This window comes from Phragmites australis, chromosome 17 (assembly GCF_958298935.1).
Source record: "Phragmites australis chromosome 17, lpPhrAust1.1, whole genome shotgun sequence".
NCBI lineage: Eukaryota > Viridiplantae > Streptophyta > Magnoliopsida > Poales > Poaceae > Phragmites > Phragmites australis.
This window is the reverse complement of record NC_084937.1, coordinates 24370494-24394332: the sequence shown is the minus strand read 5'-3', so window position 1 is coordinate 24394332 and position 23839 is coordinate 24370494. Positions and strand designations below refer to the sequence as shown.

The 23839-nt window shown below is 44.1% G+C and overlaps 1 protein-coding gene and 1 pseudogene across 2 annotated transcripts; one reads left to right on the top strand and one right to left on the bottom strand.

Annotated features, from left to right (window-relative positions):
- Nucleotides 1–16105: 16105 nt before the first annotated feature.
- LOC133897292 (homeobox-leucine zipper protein HOX4-like) lies at nt 16106–17790 on the bottom strand. 2 transcript variants are annotated; one of them, XM_062337957.1, is made up of 4 exons: nt 17405–17790; nt 16950–17290; nt 16436–16847; nt 16106–16341 (listed from the first exon to the last, which is right to left on the bottom strand). In XM_062337957.1, the coding sequence occupies exons 1-3, from the start codon at nt 17457–17459 to the stop codon at nt 16437–16439; spliced, it is 807 nt and encodes a 268-aa protein (XP_062193941.1). In that variant the 5' UTR covers nt 17460–17790; the 3' UTR covers nt 16106–16341; nt 16436. The 2 variants fall into 2 exon arrangements, with proteins under 2 accessions (XP_062193941.1, XP_062193942.1); XM_062337958.1 differs by having other exon boundaries at nt 16106–16847.
- Nucleotides 17791–22591: 4801 nt separating this feature from the next.
- On the top strand, nt 22592–23451 carry LOC133896995 (uncharacterized; annotated as a pseudogene).
- Nucleotides 23452–23839: the final 388 nt, after the last annotated feature.

The following is a 23839-nucleotide window of genomic DNA, read 5'->3' as shown; positions in this document are numbered from 1 at the left end:
GATTGACTCATGTGGAGTATTGGTACAATAATTCATATCACACATCACTGAAAATGACTCATCACACATCACTGAAAATGACTCCTTTTGAAGTAGTTTATGGCAAGAAACCACACGACTTTGGCATAATTCAGTTAGAGGAGGCTTCGGTTCCGAATTTGCTCACTTGGCTGAAAGAGCATGAGATCATGAACTCTACGTTGCAACAACAACTTCATAGAGCCTAGCAAAGCATGAAGCATCAGGCCGATAAGCATCACACAAAAGCGTGTTTTTACAGTTGGAGATCAGGTCTACCTGAAATTACAGCCATACATCCAATAGTCAGTTGCTCAGCGGTCTAACCAGGAGCTCTCCTTCCATTTTATGGTCCTTACTTGATCATTGAGCGTGTGGGCACTGTTGCTTACAAATTAAAGTTGCTGGAGCGATAATTGATACACCCTATCATTCATGTCTCCCAATTGAAGTGTGCAGTGAGTCCATCCACTCATGTCGGTATAGTTTTGCCACCGATCCCATCTATTTTGCAGGCAAGCAAGGAAACTGAGTGTTTTCTGGATCACAAACTGGTGAAGTGTGGATCTACCACCGTGCCGAGGTTCTTGGTGCAATGGCGTGGCTTGGAGCCGAACATGGTGACATGGGAAGATTTTGCTGCTCTCCATCGTCAGTTTCCCACATCACCGGCTTAGGGACAAGTTAGCTTTGAAGGGGAGGAGAATGTTAGGACCACTTGTGACACCGCGATAACGAAGGCGCATGTGGGAGATTGGTGTTAGTAAGCTTGGCCCACATGTAAGGGTGCGTAGGCAATGGGACCGATCTATAAGCATATGTGCATGAGATGTGTGAACTGTGATTCAATTGGCGTGTGTATAAGCCAGGCAGGCTGGAATGATGATGACATCATGGAAGAACTGAGATGATCAAAGATGTCTCGTTGATATGCTCCTCTACTTGAATCCCCTCTTTTCTTCTCTGATCCAATCCCCATTTCTTCTTCTCCTTCCAAATTCAGTGAGAGATCGCAACTGGTTCGTTACACAACCACAATGGAATATGAAGTAGTATTCATTTTGTGACCCTTGGAGCGATACTATCTCTAGCGTATCTGCAACACGTATAGCTCATCTCCCTTTCCAATTCAAAAGGAACCGCAAAATTCTATTCTTGCAAGAATCATGTTGTTCTACCTGTTCTGAAAGAAGGATGAGAAGAGGGAGAGACGAAGACACCACAAATTATCTTGCCAGGGCAGGGAGATTGCAGCACTCTGCTCAATTATAGTATGCCACTTTCCCTTCCATAGTTCTGCTCGAGCGAGCGAGCGCGCTGGGACCTCATAATTAGTAGCTGCATTTCTGCCTCTCCATTTTCGATCGCCCTGCAATCATTCGGCGCCGACTTACCCAGCCGAGTCGTAGGTCGTAGCAGAGCACTCATGAAAACTGCTCAACAGCTAGAGGCAGATTAACCGAGGAGGGCTAAAGCCCCTGTAACCTCGGGCGCATGTGGGAAACCCTAACCCCCCCCCCCTCCCTCACATGGAAGAGGAAAAAGATGAGGAGAGAGAAAAGTGGGAGAATCTTTTACTTGGTGGCCCTGGATCCACCACCGCTCACAGTTGTCTATCCCGAATCTGTGCAGAGGGATGATTGCTTGGAACAGGATAGCCTCGCATTGTTAGGTGGGCTAGCACAAGTGTCAGGGGCTCAAGGTCATTTGCAATTGATAAGTGGTTATGGCTAACTAAACCAAGAATCTTTGTAGGGCTCTGTCCACTAAAGATGTTATGGTGCGTGGTTAAGAGCAGGATTAGCTAAGCTAGCCGATGACTTCGCTGGGAGTTGTTTCCCTTTACCACGAAGCTTTCGACTGACCTGGCCATGGCCAGCCCCCATGCGATTAATGGTACACAACGCCAAGACAAACAACCGAACTAGCAGCCACACTTTGGGTGTGATTCCTCGTGGTACACATGGATTTACACTTCTTTCCTTAAGAGCATGAGCATGGTACAACTGAACTGTATTTAACCACCACCACATAAAACCGCATACTCCCGCGTATCCTACCTCCAAAGAAGAAATCTTCGTACTAGAATGTAATTAAAGATGCAAGTAGATAACTAATAGTTAGTTCTAGATCATTAGTTATTTCAATTTTTTTTCTTAGCTTAGCTAGGTGGTAGTAAATCTTTCATTTTTTGAGTTTTGTATGATATAATAATAATAAATACAAAATTTGTGTCCTAAATGTAATGATTCTATTTGTAACATGAGAATTTAGTAACAAACTAGAAAACCTTCTATTATGGTCCTGTTTGTTTCCACTTAAGATTATAATAAACAGCTTATAGATAGTAGATTATAATAAGCTGGATTATGATAAGTTGGAGGAAAATAAGCTGTGAGCTATTTGGCAACTTGGATTATTGGAGTCTGGATTGTTGGCAAAAGTCTGCAATACCCTCAATAGGGAGCGGGGGATTCGGGTGTGGAGTGAGAGGAGTGGTATTGGTGGGTAATTTTCTCTAAATTCAATAGGTAGTATAGTAAAAAGTCAAAATAAGCTTCTCCTCCACAGCTTATGAGATTATTATAATCTGAACTTCAACTTATAATAATCTGAATAAATAATCTATTTGTTTGTTTCTACTCTACACAAATAAACTAATTTATTATAATTTTAAATGGAAATAAACAGAACCTAAATCTCTATAGCACTTTATCCGTTCACAGTGAAATTGCCGGGCCAAGTGATAACAGCCGCCGCTAGCATTAATCCACGATTCTCCCTGTCTGCGGGTCCATCGGTGGTCTGATATCAAGGAAAGGACCGATGGAGTGTCCGGCTGGGGTCCATGGCGACTGGCGAGAGCCGTGGCCGTGGACATACTCACCTGACCTGACCTGGCTCGCGCACATCGACATGGAAACTCGTGACACTGGCACTGCGTCTCGAATCTTTCGGGAGGCGAGGCCGCGCTGGATCTTTTCTTATCGTTTTCATGTTCTTGACTTTGATGCATGTCTGTTGTATGTATCCTCTCCCAGTCTCCCTTCTTTCTATTCCCACGTTACGTTACTTATTCTATGCCTGCCCTAGGTACTACTCCTCAGTCCTTGTTTGACTCCATCGAGAAGGAAGCTGCTGGGATTGCTCAAAGTGACTTGCTTGCAGGGCATGCGTCTCAGATGAACTGAAACGCGACAGTACGTAGTATCTAGTGCTAGTCCTGTAGTTGTACGTACTAGCAGTAACTTTATTGTAACAGCCAGTTACAGCGGAGTGTACTCGGTGCAGAGCCGGATCTGGCAACCTACGGTCCCAGAGCGATCACCTGTACGTCTTCGGTTGGCCCGTGCGCAGGCATAATCATACCGTCAGACAGAACGCTTGTCCGTAGGGTGCCCGGCCATTGGTCCAGAACCTATTATTGTCCGTGCCCAGCAGCTCTCATTTTCACGAGATCAAAAGGAAGGGAGTAGCCCCATTTGAGCTTTGTTCATTTGCTTCTGCACGCTGGCTGCTGTGGACCTCCCATTTCGCGTGTTGGTTCATGGCTGCCGCGGTGTGTTTTCTTTTCACGTTCTCGCGCGGCTCATCTGAGCAAGGAGCCCAGGACCGGCCGGTGGTGATAGGGACTGTGTGGGCGCAGAGCTTTTGCAATTCGTCAAAGCTTGGTGGGGGCGATCAACCAAAGGATGAAGGAAGGCGACTGGCTTGTATTTTACCAAAAGCTGACGCACCATGTGTCCACTACGAATTCAGAAAGGAAAAGAAAATGGGAGCAGAGAGCAAGTCAAATCAGAAAGAAAGAAAAAGAGACGCAAAAAAGATACCACCAAAGCTGGTAGACCCAAACTTGTCAAAGGTGACCGCTAGTTTTCTTCGTTCCTCCTACTTCGGAAGAAAATTCAACGGCAGGTAGCGTCGTTTTACCTCGAACGCGCACTCCTGCAGGGCCTCAAGTCGCGCCTTTTGACTGTTCAAGTGAGCAATCCGGCTCGCTGGGAAACCAATTCGCGCGGACCCAGTGCAGCGATTTCCTTGCGGTTCGTGGACTTTATGGCGGCCTCTGATTGTTCGACTTGTCAAGGTTGTCAATGTCGCACTTCTTGTAGTCTATTTTTTAAAAGGAAACCGGTAAGAGGACGACACAATTATTGTAGTCATAAGACTCATCATAGACCAAAACAATATACTTGCATAGTTTAAAGCAAAAACGTACCAATTAGAAGCGTAGATGTGCATTGAGGTCCAGTTTGGTACGGCTACCAATCTAACCCCATCTGAAATCTAAAGTTTTTATATTAAAATAAAATAGTTTAAGTATATATTTTTAGTCAAATAAAATAAAATGACTAATCTAAATACTCTTGTTATGCTCATAAGTTTAAAGCTAAAGGTACTCACCTCTAAAAATTCTTATTCTCAGAGTCAGAGGTCTACCAAATAATTTGAAAGTTGCAAGTAGCATGACGATTTTTCTTAGAGGAAGTAGAATGGAAAAAAAGAGCGTGGATCTGAGGCCGAGTTCGATGCACGGCCCACGCTTTTTCCCCTGGCACGAGCCTCGCGGGCTCAGCCCGGCGGGCTACGCTGGCTGCATTCTCCCCCGCTCCCACGCAGCGGCCTATCAACCATCAGACTCCCCTGCCTCCCGACATAGATTGGATTAGGACGGTCACGTCGGGCATCGCAGCCACTCCTTGTCGACAAGCTCCCCGCCGCACATCCTCTCCTGTCTCCTCGCCTCCGCTCCCTCCACCGTCCGCTTGCCACGCAGCTCTTGCTTCCGAGCAAAGTCAGGCACAGGGCCCCACCACTTTCATCGTAGGCGTAAAGGGTAACGAGAGGAGGGATCGTTCGCTTACTAGTACTCCCATTCAGCCGATAAACTCATCCGATGACATGTGGGCTCAACAGTTCTGGGCCCACTGAAGACTACGTGTTTGTTGGGTTCATCGGTATTTTTTATTTTAAAATATTTAAAAATTACAAAATTACAAAAATAGACATGTGTTTGAAAAAATTGCAGAACTGGCTATTGCAACCCGCAGGAATCCCACAGACGATAGGTTTAAAAAACAAATAGATGACATGTTTAAAAAATAAACGGGCGACATGTTAAAATAAAAATAAAAATAGAGCATTCCAATACTTTAAAATTTAAAATATTATCAGAATAGTTATGAAAAAATAAAAAAATATGATGGAGAGGATACTATAATCTATCTCTTTTCAACATTGTCAACTCAAATGATTATTTGTACAATGAGAAACAAAAAGACACACTCTGTATAATAAAATTTATCTTTTTTTTCTCATTGTACATATCATATTTTTGTTTGAATTTTTTTAAGCTAGAACATAGTATTCTCTATACCACTAATTTTTTCAGAATTTTTCGTGACTATCCCGATAGTGTCTTAAGTTTTGAGAGCAATAGAACCGAATATTTTTTATTTTTAAATCTATGGCCTGTTGGAAATACGACAATTATTCTAGTTATGTAATTTTTTAAACATATGTCTATTTTATATTTTTATATTTTCGAAATATAAAATAAAAAAAGCTTTATCGGTAGGTCAGCGTAGTTTGTCGGGGACCCGACCGGGACTACCGGTCGGCCTGGCTCGGTAGGGCCCTTGGGCCGAGTCCGATTTATTTGAGCATTTATAAAAAAGAATCATCGTTTCGATGGGGGCCCAATTCGCTGCTAGTCGGTTGACGCTTTGCTGCTATGCTCGCTCGACTTGTCTTGCTGATCCACTGAATTTGCGTTGCAGTGTCACAACTCACAATATGAGAGGGCATCCATACCCGTCCATCTGGCTCTATACACAGCTCTATCCTGTAACACATAAACTTGTTTCTTTCCAACTTGTGTCTAGTATTTCTTGACCACTATTGTGTTTCTTGAAGTAGTGTTAGGGCTTGCACATGGTAACAACAGTTAGGAAGCCAAGTGAGTATCCATACTACTGAACATTTTTTTTTAACGAAAGATTATACCAGTTTCATTTATAGAGAAGAAAATCTACAAACGTGCCTCCCTGGCAGAGAGCACGTAGGTGAAAGAAAAAACGAAGAAAAGGGAGGATAACAGAAGAAGAAACAATCCTCCTAAAAGTTGTACCGAGCACTTTACCCCCTACAAGCGCCCAGGTCCTCGCTTCCTGCTTGATTTTGTTGACGAGAGAAGAGGCATTAAGCTACTTGCACTGAAAAACTCTCGAATACTACTGAACATTGCACTGTATCAAAATTTTGAGTGATTGATGAACTGATTATTGATACATAGAGTCACTAAGGGTGTGATTGGTTGCTCATATATGTTGTTATCCATATGAACTGAATACGTAGACTAAGAGAAAACATGTTAAACGAAGTCATATTTGTTGAAAAGAAGAATTGTTTGATTGGATGTATCTGTCTAAACATGTTAAACCGAACTTTTATATGATTGACTGAATATAAGGTTGTATGAGCTGATACAAGATCTAATATTCTGATTAGTTACTCGTATGAAGATAATTTTATAATACTATCAAGTGAGTCTACCTATACGAACGAATGCAGCAGCCTATATCTATCAGATCAAACTGCAAATGTATATTTATATCTACTAGGCTATACTGAAATAATACATACGAATAAACAAATATTTTTTTTTCTTAAACTATAAGTATCATTGAACTGAATCCATTCGTACAGGTAACTAATCACCCTGTAAGGTTAAGCGAATAATAGTTAGGAACCAAGTCAGATAATGCATGCCTAGATTCATCTCTGGTATCTCCATCTCTCTGTCACCTCGATTTTAATTATCTGATAGTTGCTGTTGCAAAGCTCGCAAAGTCATCATGTCTGCATCCATCATAATCTGTTCCACGTGCAGGAGTACAGCAAATTCTAAAATATGCGTTTATATCTTTCGACAACGAAGTATAGATGCGAGTCACTTCAACATCATACAACCGTGCTTCACGCGTGTATTTTTAAATTGAGAGCCAATATAAAATTATTGATAGTTACGTGATGTGTTGTTGTATTACTATTAGTTACTGGCCAAACATTCCCGACTGATCAGTAATTGATGGAGAAATGAAGAGATCGGAATGTTTATCTTCACAAGTCACACATGAGCAGTTCTAAAGAATTTTAAATTGGAAACATGCATGAACACAAGATGAGGTCCTTCCAATCTTTAATTTGTGGGGTATATACATACCACAAATTCGCCTCCCCTCCGAGAACGTGTGTTGTTTGCGTAGTTCTGAGCTTTTTTTTCACTTGTGTAGTTGTAAGGCTTTAAGGGCATAAATAATATTAGATATTTATAGCTAGTGTTTAAAGAAAGAGAGTGTTAAATATTTACATAAAAATTATAATTTCAATGTAAATAAAGACTATATATATTTAAATATGATTAATTATATTATTAGCAATAATATAAGCTGCAATGCTTAAATAAGCATCTTTTCATCGGTCTAAATACTTGTGCTATTGCAGTTGATAATTTTTTGATTTTTTCTATAAACATTTTCTCCAAACATCCTAGTGTTCCTGCTATGAGGGTCTCCAATGTGCTTCAAAACTGGGTCATGAGAATTTGTGACCAGGTCCGATACCTGGTAAAAAAAGTTGAAGGGTCATCGCATGCTTGAGACCTGGCTCTAGCGATTAAAATAGAAAAATTTTACGGTGGTCTAAAAGGAACTTGAGCTATCTATTTTTTAGATCAGATGGTTTAGATTGGTTAGAATACTACCTATTATTTAGAGGTAGTATGAGTAGTATATGAGAGAAGTATATGTAGTATAAGGGTATTTTTGGGAAAAAAGAAATAGCATGGTAGTTATATCGTGTAAATTCATAGGTTTAATGTTTAGACTGGCCTGAATGCTGATTATTTGGTTGAACGATTATTTAGATATTAGATATAAAAAAATATTGCAGTGCCCTTTAATGGTATAGTGGGTAAATATTAATACTACTGTCGCAATTACAGAAATATCACGTGGACGGTTAGATTAAATTTATACTACCTCCTGACTACATGTAGTATAGACCACTGTAAAAGGGCTCTTAAAATAACGCAGAATGCTGTGAGCGAGCTGCCGAGCTCGTCACCGGCAACGATCCTTAGGTATAACTGTTGGTAGCATAGAGAAGGTGGGCTCCTCATCGGAATGGGTCGCCGGAGCTCGTCGAAGGTGCGCAAGGAGCTGAATGAAGATCCGCACCGATGATTCTTGCCACTAGGAGCCCAGGGAGGACGTGCCATCGCTGGGTCTGGCCACCCGGACATTGGAGAAGTCGCCTGCCACGGCCTCCCTCGGATTCGACTATCGGGAGTTGGAAGCTCGGAGAAGATGCCTCCTCGTCGGAGTCGGCCGCCAGCTATCTGGGGGTCGCGGATGGACAGCGCCGCCGGACGCCCAACCGCCGGATCTTGATACGAAGGCAGCGTGGAGGTCGGAGAAGGGCTCCCTCGCTGCCATGCCCTACGGCTCTGGTTCGGAGGAGCGATAATAGGAGGTGGAGATCCTCCATCCGCCATGGAGGAGGCATACGAGAGGGGGGAGGGGAACGGGAGGAGCGATGTGCTGGAGAGGGAGCGGATCGTGGGAGCAAACAATTCCCGGAGGCCAAATCGTAGACACCATCGGCGTTGGCGACGTGGAGAACGGGAATGAGAGGGGGACAAAGAAAATGCTAGGTCCCATCATCGAGTCGCAAGCCATGGGGGCTGGCCTTGCGCATGAGGCTATGCCGCCTTGATGCCACACACGATGAGGACTACGGTCGTCCGATTCACCGCAGGTTTCTGCATCTCGTTCCCGTTCGCCTCAGCTGTTGCCAGGAGGGGAGGAGACCAACAAGATGGAGGCTTCCCCCTTCTGGCCGGCATGCTATTCCTTGGCCTCCTCACCCTCGGAGGTGACGGGGTAGCGTTGTGACGATAGCGCACTTGAGGACGAGGATGGCGACAGAGATGTGGAGGCTCATGGCGAGGTCGACCGTCCTCCTCCACCGCCTCCGTGGTACCCCTAAAAATCCTCCGGGGCCTCTAGTCACAGAACCCCAGCCCGCTCATAGATTTTGTTAGAATATATGGATTTTTCTCATTATATTTTATAATACTAAATAAATCTTAAAAGTCCAATCGTGTGAGATGTATACTTTTAGTTTTATTTTACCGGTAGATGTGGATAAAGGCTAATTTAAAAGAACTTCTTCTCTTTCACCCACTTATAATGTATTGATAAGAGGACCAGAAGAACACACATGCTCGCTCGTCAGGCTGTGGTCGGGTGGGAGTGCGAGCACGCGGCAACTGCGTGAATGATCCATCGAAATCGGATCCAGTTACTTGCGCAGATGCGACCTCCTTTGACGGTTTCATTCTTTTTGCTGCGTGAGCAAACATATAAGTATGTAAAAATTGTGTTGGTCAAGATTCCGATCGTGGCGGCATAACCGACTCCGATCGTGGCACGTCTTAACTTCACGACTCTCCCTTTATAAATATATCTATCAAATACTGCCACAAAGAAGAGGGGATATACGCAATTTGAAGGTGATATGACGTAGAGATAATTATAGAAATGATTGTATCACACATTTATATTTATGTACTTCTGAATAACGTATTATTTTAAGAATGATTATCATTTACATTGATTTGCAAATATGTGACTTATCTGTGGAACTCTTTGTTTATATTATGATGGTATTCTAATTTGATCTCTGATCACATATCATTACGATAATTCATAAGAACAGCATATGTATTGATTGATGATCACGTTTCACGGATCATAGATATAAAGGTACTGAATCAATAATATGGATATTCATGTTAGAGAACATGATGTTAGATAGACCCACTTTAAAATATTGTTGGGATTGTTATTTATTATGTGTTATTAGTTGCTATCTTAAATGGTGTACATGTAAAATTCTTAGACCTGATATTATCATTGATTCCTAGAATATGTAGTTACATACTTTAGAGTTACCAAACACTACTCTGTAACTAGGTAGTCATAAAGGTAGTTTTCGGGTTTGTCATGAAACATGTTGTGGGGTGTGAGCGATTAATATGGAATTTTTCCCTCCTTAATAACGGGAGAGATATCTCTGAGCCTCTCTAGAAGTTAGATTGAGAAAGTGCATGACCATACCAATATGATTAAAAAGTTAATCATGATGAAACTACTACTTGATTAAGTGAATGGTCGAGCTATCATAAGGGTGGCACATATCTCGCATTGAGCTCGACTGTTATCGTGAGGCAAACAGATCGGTGCATATGTATATCAAGGTTCAACCGATATGATCTTTGTTTATATTCAGAAGTCAACATGTCCTGCTAGAGATCGCTATTGATTTCAGTTTGGAAAGATTTTCCGAGTCGTAGCCATTTGTACATGAACCTAACATGTCACATACTTAATGAGTTAGAACAAAACATACGAATTGAATATGGATTTGATTGGATTGTGATCCATTAGTCGTAAAGTGCTTTCAACATGGTAGCCCATTAGCGAGCTCTATATAAGAATAGGTGTGGGGTAGGGCGTGCAAGGGAGAGCCACTCTGAAACCTTAGCTGCAATCCTCCACATGATCTCCTAAAACTCTAGTCGCGCATACGGTGCTAGCACATTGACACTCGGCGATTTCGCCTAGTACGTATGGATACCGTAGAGGCGCTGCTGCTATTGCGACCCTGATCTCCTCAGCGTGTAGATCCTAACGCTGCTACTCGGCTGGTCGAGGACCTACTCGGCTGGTCAACATACTTGCTTTGCGTCTCGCCGCGCACATGAACACCCTAGTCTCATGGTGAAAAAGTGTAATCATAAATGAATGAACCATCCATGGCAACTACATGGCAGGAGAAGCACAGCTAGATGCATGCACCAAAACAAGACACCATATAAAGCTGATCAAGTGGGCCATACCAAATGGGTCAGCATGAGGCACGCGTTTTTGACCCGGCCCAAGCACGGCCTAGCACAACACGACACGATAAGCCATGCCATGTTTGGTTCGAGGCCTCAGCATGGCGTGCCAGCCCGACCCTGCTAAGCCAGCACACTTATGCACGTTTAGGCCCGTCATGTTTAGGCACAGGGAAGAGGTAAGATTTGCTAAGTGTAATTGTCGGAGGATGAACTCCACAAGCGGGGATCCGGAGGGACCTCCTTTGAGATTCGGCCGGAGGGATGATTCTGAATCTACTTCGTACGTGAAATAAATGAGAGTAAATGAGATGCAAGTGGGATGGATGGTCGGACGCTAAAGGAAATAATTGCTCAGGGGATTTTTAGACAGGTTCGGGCCGCACGGAGCGTAATACCCTACTCATGTGTGTATGCTATAAATACTCTAGAAATGCCTCTCTGAGGATCTCTTGGGTTACAAGGATTTTTGTCTAATCTAGAGCTTCGTGTGTCTTGTTCTTTGTCAGCTCATCTTGGTATTCTTCAACTCGTGAGACTTGGTCCTAAGGAAGCCGTTGTCTTCTGAACCTGTCATCGCCGTCGGGATGCACCGCCTCCTTTTATATCGTTGGGGGGGGGACTTGGCGTGCTCAGAAAGAATGGCGCGAGTTTCAAGGCTCTATAAATAGAAAGCAGCCATCATGGGCTGCAGTTTGATGTTACGGGGGGTTAAAAACGTGCCCCCGTCCGGTCCTATCGTCATCATCCCGCTTTTCAGTGGGTGCTGAGGGGAGGGCCCACTAGGCAACCACCGAGCAATCTCGCGTGCCCGCCCGGTCAGAGCGAGCCTGACACAACAAAGCGGCAGGCGATATGTCTCGAGCCCTGCGTCGATATCCTGAGACGCGCCGGATGACGCGTGATGGGACCCGCCGTATTAAATGTCCCATGCCTCCCTACCAGGCAGTGGCAGGGACTGACAATATGCGTGGGGGAGTGGTTGGAAGTGACAGGCCATGCTCCCTCTTAAATGCAGCATCGGGCCTCTCACCAATTGACACCTCACCGCTGAGCCCTCGTGGGGACCACCGGCGAAGGACTTCTCAGGTCCTCGGGGAACTGTGAGTGCTCGGGGACTACTGTTCATAGCATAGAGCACTCTCTTCCGGATATACCTTTTCTTGATCCTCGGGGAACTCGGGCACTCGGGGACCACTGTTCATGGCCCCGAGCGCCCTCTCACGGAACTGTGTTTGTTCGGGTCGTCGGGGAACTCGGGTACTCAGGGACCACTGTTCATGGCCCCGAGCGCCCTCTCCCGAAACTCGATCTTCTCAGGCGCCACGTGGCACTCTGCTGCCTTAGCCTCGGGACTCGGAGACCCCTGGTTCCCATGTCACCGACAGTAATATATGCCGTAATAAAATATGTCCAAAGACTATAATTTTTCTTGATTATCTCAATTTTTTAAGATATTGTTTTTTATTTTTCTATTTTTGGGAGAATTTCTCAAAAAGGGTCGCGCCAAGCCCGTCGTGCCTTAGCCATGCCCAGGCCAAACCGACATGACACGGCTCCTCATGGGTCATGCCGTAGGCTAAACCTCTGGTATGCGGGCCAACATGACACAGCCCGGTTATCTAGCCAAGCATGACAGACTGTGCCCTAACCAGGTCGTGCCCATGTTGGGTCATCCCGTCAAACCCACTTGGCCAGCACTAACACCATCCATACTCTTCAAGCTTGGATCACCAAAGCTTTTGACTCAGTCCGTTGGGAGTGCCTCCTTTCTTCGTTACAGCATCACATATTCCCAGCTCGTTGGTGTGACTAGATTACTTTGCTGCTTATAACTTCATCCTCCAGGATCCTGATAAATGGAATTCCCAATGCTCCAATTCGGCATGGACATGTTCTCATGCAGAGAGACCCCTCTCTCCGCTGCTCTTTGTCCTAGCAATAGAACTACTACTCTGCCTTCGTGAACTTGTGGTGGAGGGTAGGTTCACTAACCCGCTTCATAGGGTCCACCATGTGAATGAAAATCTCAGTGTATGCTAACGATGCAATTCTTTTTATCTCTTCGAAAAGGAGTGAGGTTTCTGCTCTAGCCGCAATTCTCAACCTTTTCAGTGATGCAACTAGTCTATGAATAAATTTCCAAAAATCGACGGTCATACCGATCAAATGTATGAGCCTCGACTTAGATGACATTCTAATAGAGCTACCTGCTACGCGCTCAAGCTTCCCCATCAAGTACCTTGGCTTGCCGCTGACCACTCGGAGATTGAAGATGGCCAATTTTCAACCATTAATAGACAAAGCGCTTGCGAGCTTTGCAGTGTGTAAAGGGAAGAACATTGCTCCCGGTGGATGACTCATCCTAGTGAAATCAGAACTTACAGCCTAGCTGGTCTACTTCTTCACCTCCCTCAAAGCTCCGAAACACATCTTCAAAGTCATTGATCATAAGCAAATGCAATTCATATAGTTAGGAACTGAGACCTTGACAGGAGGAAAGTGAAAAGGTAAATTGGAGGTGAGCTTGCAGGCCCAAAAAAAGGGTGATTAGGCACCCTTAACCTTGAAAACTTTGCAAGAGCCATTAGACCGTGGTTGTTGTTGCAAGAATGGAAGACCTATCACATGCCTTGGGAACGGTCTGACATGCCGTGTAATGACATTGACACACTTCTATTTGCAGCATGTACCAAGATCATCATTGGCAATGGAGAAGATATCTCTTTCTGGCATTTTGCCTAGCTACAAGGACAACGTTCGAAGAACCTGCACCCACATGTCTTTTTAACATCCAAATCGAAGTGTCGAACACTACACGAGGCCATCACAGGCGGCACTTGGATGCAAGATCTTGTGCATGTACCCGACACCACAACACAATGGATAGCAGAATTCGTACAGCTCTAGAACGCAACCCAAGAGGTGCAGTTGTAGCACGACATAAGGGACCAGATCATCTGGAAATTGATAGAGTATGGTGACTACTCATTTTCTACGTCATACAAAGCACAATTCTCGGGTTCTTTGGATACAAATTTTCAATCCATAATCTAGAAACTCTAGGGTCCATTGAAATGCAAATTATTTGTGTGGCTTGCAAACCAAAACAAATTATCGACGTTAGATAGACTGGCAGCTAGAACGTGGCCCCAAAATCTGCATTGCTTGCGGTGCAAGAAGGATCATGAGATTGGTCACCACCTATTTGCAAAATGCAGATTCACAAAACGGGTCTGGCCATTTCTTACAATCTAGGGTCACAACCATCACTGAAGTCGGTTAATTGGCTACAAAGGCACTCCATTCATCAGTGGTGGACGGTCTTGGCAAGTAGCACAAACACCCCAAGAAGGAGGCTGAAGTCGCTCATCATTCTCAGTTGTTGGAAGATTTGGAAGGAGCGCAATGCTAGAACTTTCAATAAAATGGAACAACCAACGCTGCTAATTGCCAAATGAATCAAAGATGAGGTGAGTTGTTGGGATCTCGCACGAGCGCAACCTTACACTGGGAGAATAAAGCTTGTAGTGCCCTATTCTCTTTTTTTTTTCTTTCTATTCTATAAACTTTTTATCCGTCGGGTACTCCTCATTATTAATATAGTTTACCAGTTCTTCTGCCATAGAAGCATAATACCACTAATCTGCACATCGTTCTTATGATCTTGCAGCCATAATTGGAAGGAAATGACCGACGAATTTCGACAGGCCGCAACTGTTGCACTACAGCTAAATCAACTTTAAACAATAGATAGGGAAGCAAGAGCATGTCACGTACTTAAAATTTTGATGGAGCAAGTTAGTGTCAGTCGTAAGGGTTTCCTTCGATGGCATGCTGCTCACGAACATGTGTGTGTGATAGTCTAGTATCACTTGGAAGTTGGAACTTCTATTGATCGCACATTCTTCTACTCTTTATTTTAGGGCCTGTTTTTATAGTGAAATCACTATACAATATCTCAGTCCATTTAGTTTAAATTCGAACCAAAGCCTAAAAGTCTTAGAGAAACCTTATTTAACCCTGAACTGAATGCTCAATAGTGCCAGTCCATACTGGACGTAGTACCTAGTCCGGCTAGTGCTACAAACCCTGGGTACTTGGAGGGTAAGGACGCTGCAAGTCTTTTTTAATCCTGTGCTAGTAATCATTCCGACAGCCGCAGATCAGGAGTACCACTCGATGGAACAATGGCGCTGGAATGATCTCTACGACCTGCTAGCAGTGAGTACCATCTGGTTGTACACCATTACATGCAACAACTTTCTGCTGCACTCGATGGCTTAGAAGAATGAAACCCGAATCTCCAACTATACGGGATGATATGCTTCAGTAAGAATACTGTAAAAAAGAACATTAAACATGCTGCAGTACTCCAACAAAATGGAATTCCTCGAAGCTCCTGCGCAAGAAAACGCAAAAATGGTCGCCATCTCCCATGGCACGTAAGCGGTCTGCACCATGGGGAGCTGCAAGCGTCCAAATCAGGTACAGAGAAGCAGAACAGATCGATCATGGAGCTACGCTTTCGCAGAGGAGGCTATGGAGCGCACGGCCAAGCACGTTCACGTCGCGGATCGGCGCCGCTGATAAGTCCGGCGGTCAATGGGTGGCCAGTGTCTGCCCGTTCACGTGGCCCTGGGCCCACGAACAGTGACCTATAGCGTGGCCGTTTCCATGCTCAGCTCTTCCTCTACACTCCTCGCTCTTCGCCGACTGTCACTCTCTTACGAATTTTGGCCCATTTTTCCTTGCATCTTTACATTGGAGTTCAAACTTAACCAAGTAGCTAAGCAAAGAGTAAGAGCTAGAAAATCTATTACTGGGTCTCTAGATTATAGTATTTATGGTAGAGTTTCACCTTCCAATTTTATATTAATTTTAATGTTTTAAATTATAAAAATAGTTTAAGTTACTATTTTAATTTAAAATAAGAATAAAATAGTTCACTTAAATGCACTCAGTATACCTATAACTATATCTTAACAAAATTTTAAAACTATAAATACCTAGTTCTAAAAATTATTTAAATCAAAGTTCTACCGAACAAACCTCACTAAATACATGCCATAATTGACAAAAGAGGACTACATAGAACTCCATTTTACAAAATTTGTAGAATAGCCCCTTTCCTGATTCCAATTTCTTTATTCCCCACTACGCGATCCAAATACAAGTGACCATTTCCAACCGTTTTCCTTCAGAAATTTCATTTCCTGGTTCCAATCTCTTCGTGAGTCTCAATTTCTTTATGCTTCAACAGTTTTCCTTTAAAATTCTTTTTATGAAAAGATTCTCTCAAATTTCTCCATCATAGGATTTTCTCCTTTATTTTTATAAACCTCTTCAAAAGAAAGCTGTTTAAAATAGAAAAATAAAAAACATAAGCACAGAAAGAGGAGCAAGGACACGAAATAAACGGAATATTTTTGGAGATGGTCAAAGCTCCACCTCAGTTCCAGTGCTCCGTGGGCTCGGTCCACCAAGCCATCGGCGGCGGCTGCTCGACGGCGAAGAACCCGCCGCACGGCTCGTCGTCGTCCAGGAACCCCGTCTCATCCTCCTCCACCTTGAGCAAATTCCCGTGGAAGAACACTCCACGGTGGCTCGCTGCCGGCGCCGCTGCTGCGCCGGCCCCGGCGCTGGGCGCGCCAAGAAGAGTACCCTGTACCTCCGGCGCCGGCGCCTCTGTCGCGGGCGCGGCGCCGGCCGCGTCCGCGTCGTTCAGCACCGCGCTGGAATCGCTCTCGGATGAACCCACCCCCGCGGGCGGCTGCCCGTCGGAGGCCGCCGGCTCCTCCTTCACCGACGTGAAGCTCGCCGCTGCCTCCTCGTCCCGGAGCTTCGCCTTCAGCTCCTTGATCTACCCAAAATTCAGAGAACCAAGCACGGATCAGCCAATGGGCACGTAAGGAAACAAACAACGCCTCGGTCGTGCTGCAGCTTAACAGCATAAGGCCAATACCTCATCGAGGAGGGCGTCCTTGTCGCGGCGGAGCACGTCGTGGTCTTGTTGGAGCGCGTCGTAGGAGTGGCGGAGCGCGGCGTAGTCGCTCTCGAGCTGCTTGGTCTTCCACCGCGCTCGGCGGTTCTGGAACCAGACGGCGACCTGGCGTGGCTGCAGGCCAAGGTCGCACGCCAGCCGCGCCTTGCGCTCCGGCTCCAGCTTGTTCTCCACCTCGAAGCTCTGCTCAAGAGCGCGCACCTGCTCCGGGCTCAGCCGCCGCTTCTTCTCCCCGCCGCCGCCGCGCATCATCTCCTCCTCCGTGTCCCCTTCCACCTCCATCCCAACCCCGCCGTAGCAATCTAGTAAAAACACGCAAAAAAGACTCAATCTTTCGCACGCGTTCCACCACAACATCACCTCAAAACGATGAATTCCCACAAGATTAGAAAAAGGAAAAGAAAAAGAAAATTTACCATCGGGATTGGTCATCGGAAGGAGAGAGGGGCTGTCGCCACGGGGCCGCTTCATGCCGAGTTCAAGTCAAATTCAGAGGGTACCAACTCTCTTACAGCGAGAACAGAATCATAGAGAAGGAGGAGCGCATCCATTTCTGCTTCCCAGCTCGTCTCTCTTCCCTGCCGTGATCCATGGACAACACCATGTACCCTTGTCAACGTGCTCAAACACCGGTCGATCGAAACGTTACCTACAATTGCAAGTTTCTTGCGTGGTTGTCTCACGATCCAAGAAAGCGCTGGGACTGGGAGAGGCGACTGGAGTGTGGAGTAGTGAGGTGTTCTGTTCCCTCTCTGTTTCTTTTTCGGCTTCCTTTCTGTTTTCACAAGACTATGTGCTGTATTCTGTGTGTTATAAAGGATGTGACAGAGTGAGGCTTGGGGGCGTTCTGGTTCGGGGTTTGGGTTAGGTTGGGGCGGTGGTGCGGTTAAGAGGTGACCATGGTTAACCGTGCTGGCGCAGCACGAAAGCTTGACCGTTCCTTACGGTTCAGTTCAGAACGAACTGAGCGTGAGTTCTGTCTGGGGTTGATTTTTTTTTAGAAAAAACAGAAAGCTACGTTTTCATTCATTAAAAAAGAAAGACTAGATATAAGAACCTAAAAGAAAACGAGAAAAAAAAGGCAACTATCCATCTATCTAAGATATAGTATATATATAGTTAGACCTGTTTGGTTGTCAGTTACAGATTACCACATCTAAAATTAAATTTACTACAGTTGCTTTGATAGGTATATAGTTGACTGTTCAGATTAGATTAGCTACAACTAAAAAACCACTTATCATAGTTGTTTTCCACCAAATATGTTCCTAACGCCCTCGGAGTGCCAAAGGAGTCACAATATTCCGCACCGACTGTGTTAAAAGAAGAGAAATTCTACGATTTACCATCGAATAACTACCGATTCTACAATTCGTCATCGAATAAATTCTGTTTACTTCTATACCATCGAATAAATGTTTCAGTTCCTTATATACCATCGGCTTCCGATACTACCCTTCGTTGTACTTTTCAGCTCATTATGAACAGTACCCAAGAATAAAAAAAGTTACAAAAAATATGTCGATTTTTTGCACACTCTATAATTCATAATCAACCCGTTTTAACTGTATTCACTAAAAATACTGTGTAGAATTCAAACTAAAATTCTTCAAAATGTACTACTTTGTAACTTCTTGCAATTTTTAAGCCTCATAAAAATTTACAAAAAATCTAAGAAAATTTACTAATATTCCTCTAATATGATGTAATAATTTCTAAAATTATCTCCCGCGGTGAAAAAGTGAGTTCTTTGTAATGTACAGTATTACAAAAGTAGCAAATTTTGAGAAATTTTAGTTTGAATTTTACACAGTATTTTTAGGTGAATATAGTTAAAATGGGTTGATTATAAATTATAGAGCGTGCACAAAAATCGACATATTTTTCTGTGACTTTTTTACTCTCGGGCACTGTTCATGAACAGTACAGTAGAGGGTAATATCGGAAGCCGATGGCATATAAGGAACTGAAACATTTATTCGATGATATAGAAGTAAACAGAATTTATTCGATGGCAAATTATAGAATCGGTAGTTATTCGATGGTAAATCGTAGAATTTCTCTTAAAAGAACCACTACCATATTTGCCGCTTATACTCGTCGCCGTGCTTGATGAACTGTTGCCGCATCTCTTCAACCGAGAAGTAAATTTTTTAGACCTTCATACGAAAAACTCTGTGAGATTCTGATGTAGCCACACATCCTCTGATCCAACAGCTATGCTAAAAAAAGATAAAGGAGGATACATATCATAAAAAAAAATCTTTTCCATCTCCCTGGAGTAACCATCCCCTCCATCTTCTCTTTTTTTTCATCCCGTACTGTCGGTGACACAAGAACCAGGGGTCCCCGAGTCCCGAGGTCAGACCAGCATGTTGCCATGTGGCGACCTCCTGCGGGGATGATCTTCCCGAAGTGCGAGAAGACTAAGTCCCGGGAGAGGGCGCTTGGGGCCATGAACAGTGACCCCTGAGTACCCGAGTTCCCCGATGATCTGCGAAGATCAAGTGCCGGGAAGAGAGTGCTCGGGGTCATGAACAGTGGCCCCCGAGCACCCAAGTCCCCCGACGACCAGAAAAGCCGAGTACCGGGAAGGGTGTGCTCGGGGCTGCGAACAGTGGCCCCCAAGCACCCGAGTACCTCGAGGATCCAAGGAAGGTAGTTCCGGGAGAGAGTGCTCGGGGCCGTGAACAGCGCCCCCTGAGCACTCGGTTCCCCGAGGATCTGAACAGTCGATTCCAGGACAAAGTGCGCGGAGCCGTGAACAGCGGCCCCCCGAGCACTCGGTTCCCCGAGGACCAAGAAAGGGCATATCCGGGAGAGAGTGCTCGGGGCTGTGAACAGTGACATCTGAGTACTCGGTTCCCCGACGACCTAAGAAGTCCTTCACCGGTGGCCCCCACAGAAGCCCAGAGGTGAGGTGTCAACCAGTGAAAGGCCTAGTGCCGCATTTAAGAGGGCGCGTGGCCTGTCACTTCCAACTGCTCCTGCCACGCTCGGTGTCAGCCCCTGCCACAGCTTGGCAGAGAGGCGTGGGGACATTTAATGCACGTGTCCCATTCCGCGTCATCTGGCGCGCCTCGGGATAGCATCGCGAGGCCCAAGGCGCCTCTCCTGCCACTCTGCTGTGTCAGGCGAACAAGACTGGGCGGGCACACCGGGTTGCTTTGTGGCTCCCTGGTGGGCCCGCTCCGCGGCACCCGTTGCCAACGCCATCATGACGACCGAGACCGTGCGGGGGCGCGTTTTCAACCCCGTCGTCACTTCGCGCAGCAGCCCATAATGGCTGCTTTTCCATTTATGGCGCCTTGGAACTCATGACCTCCCCTTCGGGGTACGCTACCGCCGGCGGGTATTTAAAGAGGAGCCGGTGAACACAAAGGAGGAAGCCGAATCCAGACAGATCGAGCTCTCTGACTCTCTCTCTCGGACGGGAACGAAAACCGAAGACAGAAGAGCACTCCAGTACAAGCACAGAAGCTGAGACTACCGAAGAACAAGGAGCCCGAAGCTCTAGGATAGACAAACATTCTTGTAACCTGCAATATCCCTGAGAGACATCCTCAGTGCATTTATAGCATACATACATGAGTAGGGTGTTACACTCAGTGTGGCCCGAACCTGTCTAAAAACCTCCAGTGTATTTACTGCATTCTGCATTCGATCATTCCATCCCACCTGCCATCGCATTTACGCCCATTCACTTCACCCGCAAACAGATTCAGAATCATCCCCCAGCCGAATCTCAAATGAGGTCCCTCCGAATCCCTACTTTAAGAGTTCACCCTCCGACACGTACACATGCAGATCCGAGTAGCTAACGTCTCCCCAATCAAGCAAAGAAGCATCCTTCTCTTCAGATATCTTGAACATTTTTTTTATCTCAATTTCTGCTAGTTATTGGTCCAGGCTCATCCCAAGGCTGACATCAAAGGTAAAATGTTTTCCCCTTCTAGAATTTTTGCCTGCACCATTGATTGAGAAGATGCGCTATCATTTTTTTGCCTTTTAATTTTGATTGAATTTTCCGTGTAAGCTGTGGAGAAGATGCGCTAGCAATTGCTTGCCTATTAATTTCTTGTATATATGTCGACAGGTGCTTCCTTGTTTAATTGGTGATGATTAAATAATTAGTAGTCATGTGTGTTGCTTAATTGATGATGTTTGAGAATATGCAAATTTTAGCTGTACACCGTATCATTTGATAATCCACATTCTCTTGAGCTATCTCATCTTTCTTCTTTTTTTGCCTGGTCCGTGCAGCGAGAGAAGGTAATGTTTTTTTCCCTCTGTTTGTACATTCTCCTCTATTTTTTGAGCTACCTCCTCTGTCTGTAAAATTAGACAAGAGTAGTATTTGTTTCATCCTTTTTCTTTTAATGATTTCATCTTATTTCTGAAAATATGTTTTAGATGAGTCAAAAGAAATTTTATTTACAGTATTACTTGAACTACTGCCATTACATGTTGGGGGAAGATTGATGGTTAGTATTCTTGTGTGTCTAACCATGTATTGTTATAGGATTAATATAAGGAAAATGAGAAGAGCCATAACATATGCTCCCATGCTTATAGAGACGATGAAGATCATTGCATAAGTGATATGCATATGAGAAAAGATGTCTTCCACAAGCTGTGTGTTGAACTTAGATCGTGTGTCCTGCTAGAGGACACCTTTCGTCACAATAGATGAACAAGTCGCCATGTTTATTTATATGGTGGGTCAAAATTGATCAATCAGATCAATTGCTTTTGAGTTTAATCGATCAAGTGAGACTGTTAGTAGGTATTTCAATGTTGTTTTAAATGCCATTTTTATCCTTGCATGTTACATCATAGGCATCAGATCGATCGACACACATTCAAGATGCTCTAACACGTCCTAATGTCCTTAAAATATCTAAACCCATAGCTCCAATCTAAAACTTCGATTTAGTGCTTATCTAATTAATCTACACAAAATAATGATGTAGGTAAATATTTCCTAGCTGAGAATATGTAGCAAGAACTATTATATTACCCCCATACCGTGGTGTCTAATATCACCTAAAAGAATATAGGGGCACTAGAGAACCATAGAGCCCAAAAAAGTTATTCAACATGTGTAATTCCTCACTTAGAATAACTGTTGAATGAGCATTCAGTACCTTGAAAAACCATTTAAAAACCTTTGGAAGTCAGCCATTGTTCTCTTTGAAAACACAAGTGAAAATTGTGATGGTTTATTGTGCCGCTTCATTATTGGATCTAGAGGATGGTCCTGATGAGTATGTGTATGATGATGCTTCTTGGTATGCAGTCCTACCATGGAGTACAAAAAACCATAATGATATGCACCAAGAGAATGTGGCATGGGCACACAAAAGAGATGACATAGCTCAAAAGATGCGGGAAGATAAAATAAGACCAGCTATAGCTTAGATTGAAGTTGTTCCATATTTCTATGTATGAGACATATGAGTGTGATGTTTTATTTTTTCTTGACAATATGTATTGATTCTTATGAGTGTGATGCTTTATTATGTTTCGAGCCCTTGCTGATAGTTTTTTTGATTTACTTCATATGTGTTTAAGTTAAAATGTCTCTTGCTATGGGAAACACAATGACCAAGGGGAAGGGGAAGGTTGATGCTTGCACCCTCTCGTGAGGGGACTCTGACCTGACATGAGGACCAAACCAGATTCATGCTAGAGTGGTGCATGGAGTACTTCAAAAAACAACATGTAGGATTTAAGTTCAGGAAGCAAAATCTCATGATGTGGGCTGATGAACAATAAGTTTGCTATGGGGGTGACTATTGATCAAGTGGATCGTCACTACAGGTACCATAAATAAAATTGGAAGTTTATTGCAGTAGCATTGAGCAAGAGTGGCAATGCATTTGACCATACTGGATGTTTGCTGACTATTTCAGGATCTAAAAAGGCATCCTTATGTGTAAGTTGTTTGCACTAGATTTAATTATATGTCCCCTTTTAGAATCTGAACTGCATATAGCAATCTGACTTGTTTGAACTAAATGCAGGACAAAGGAAGACGCATGCTCTCTACGCCCATCAAGTTCTTCAATGAGATGCGGGAGCTATTCACATGATCTAAAGATGATGGTTCTTTTGGCTATGGATCAGAACACATGCATGGATGTTAGTGATGGTTCAGATAGTGATGATTCACGAGAGCTACTTGACTTTAACTGCTACACACAACCTAAAGACCCACTTGGTAAGGATTCTGACACTTTGCCAACTCCAACCAGGCATGCGGGTGTTTATAATAGCTCTTCCAGCACTAATCGAGCTAGTAAGAAGAGTCCAAGAGGCAACAAGTCACCAGCTAAGAAGCCATCAAAAAACAAGAGTCGTTTTGCAGAGTCCACTGATGAAATCACTTCGAAAAACACTTGTTGCCACTGCTCCTCCTAAAATGCCACAGCTTACTGATCCTCATGCTTCTTTGTGGTAGAAACTAGAGTCAATCCCAATGACACCTGATCAGAGGGTTCTTATTGGTGAGCATTTGTCTTCCAAGGAGACCAAAGGTAGGTGTGGCTGGTTGTGCAATGCAAGTGCTGATACTCTGCATGCTTGGGTGTTTAAGTTGTTGTGTGACAAAGAAGGTATAACCTCTAAAGTTTAGCTTGTAATGTAGCTGTTTGGTGAACAACTTTGTGATGTGTGTTTAGTAGCTGTTGGGTTATTAATACTAGTGTTAAACTATGAAGTTTAGTTAGTTATGTTATCATTGTCGGTGTTTTTGGAAGTTGAACTCCATGAACGATTGTTGAACTTGTACTCAACTATGTGCTCATCTTGTAATTGTATTTGAGGTGTATTTTTGCTGGAACTTGTAT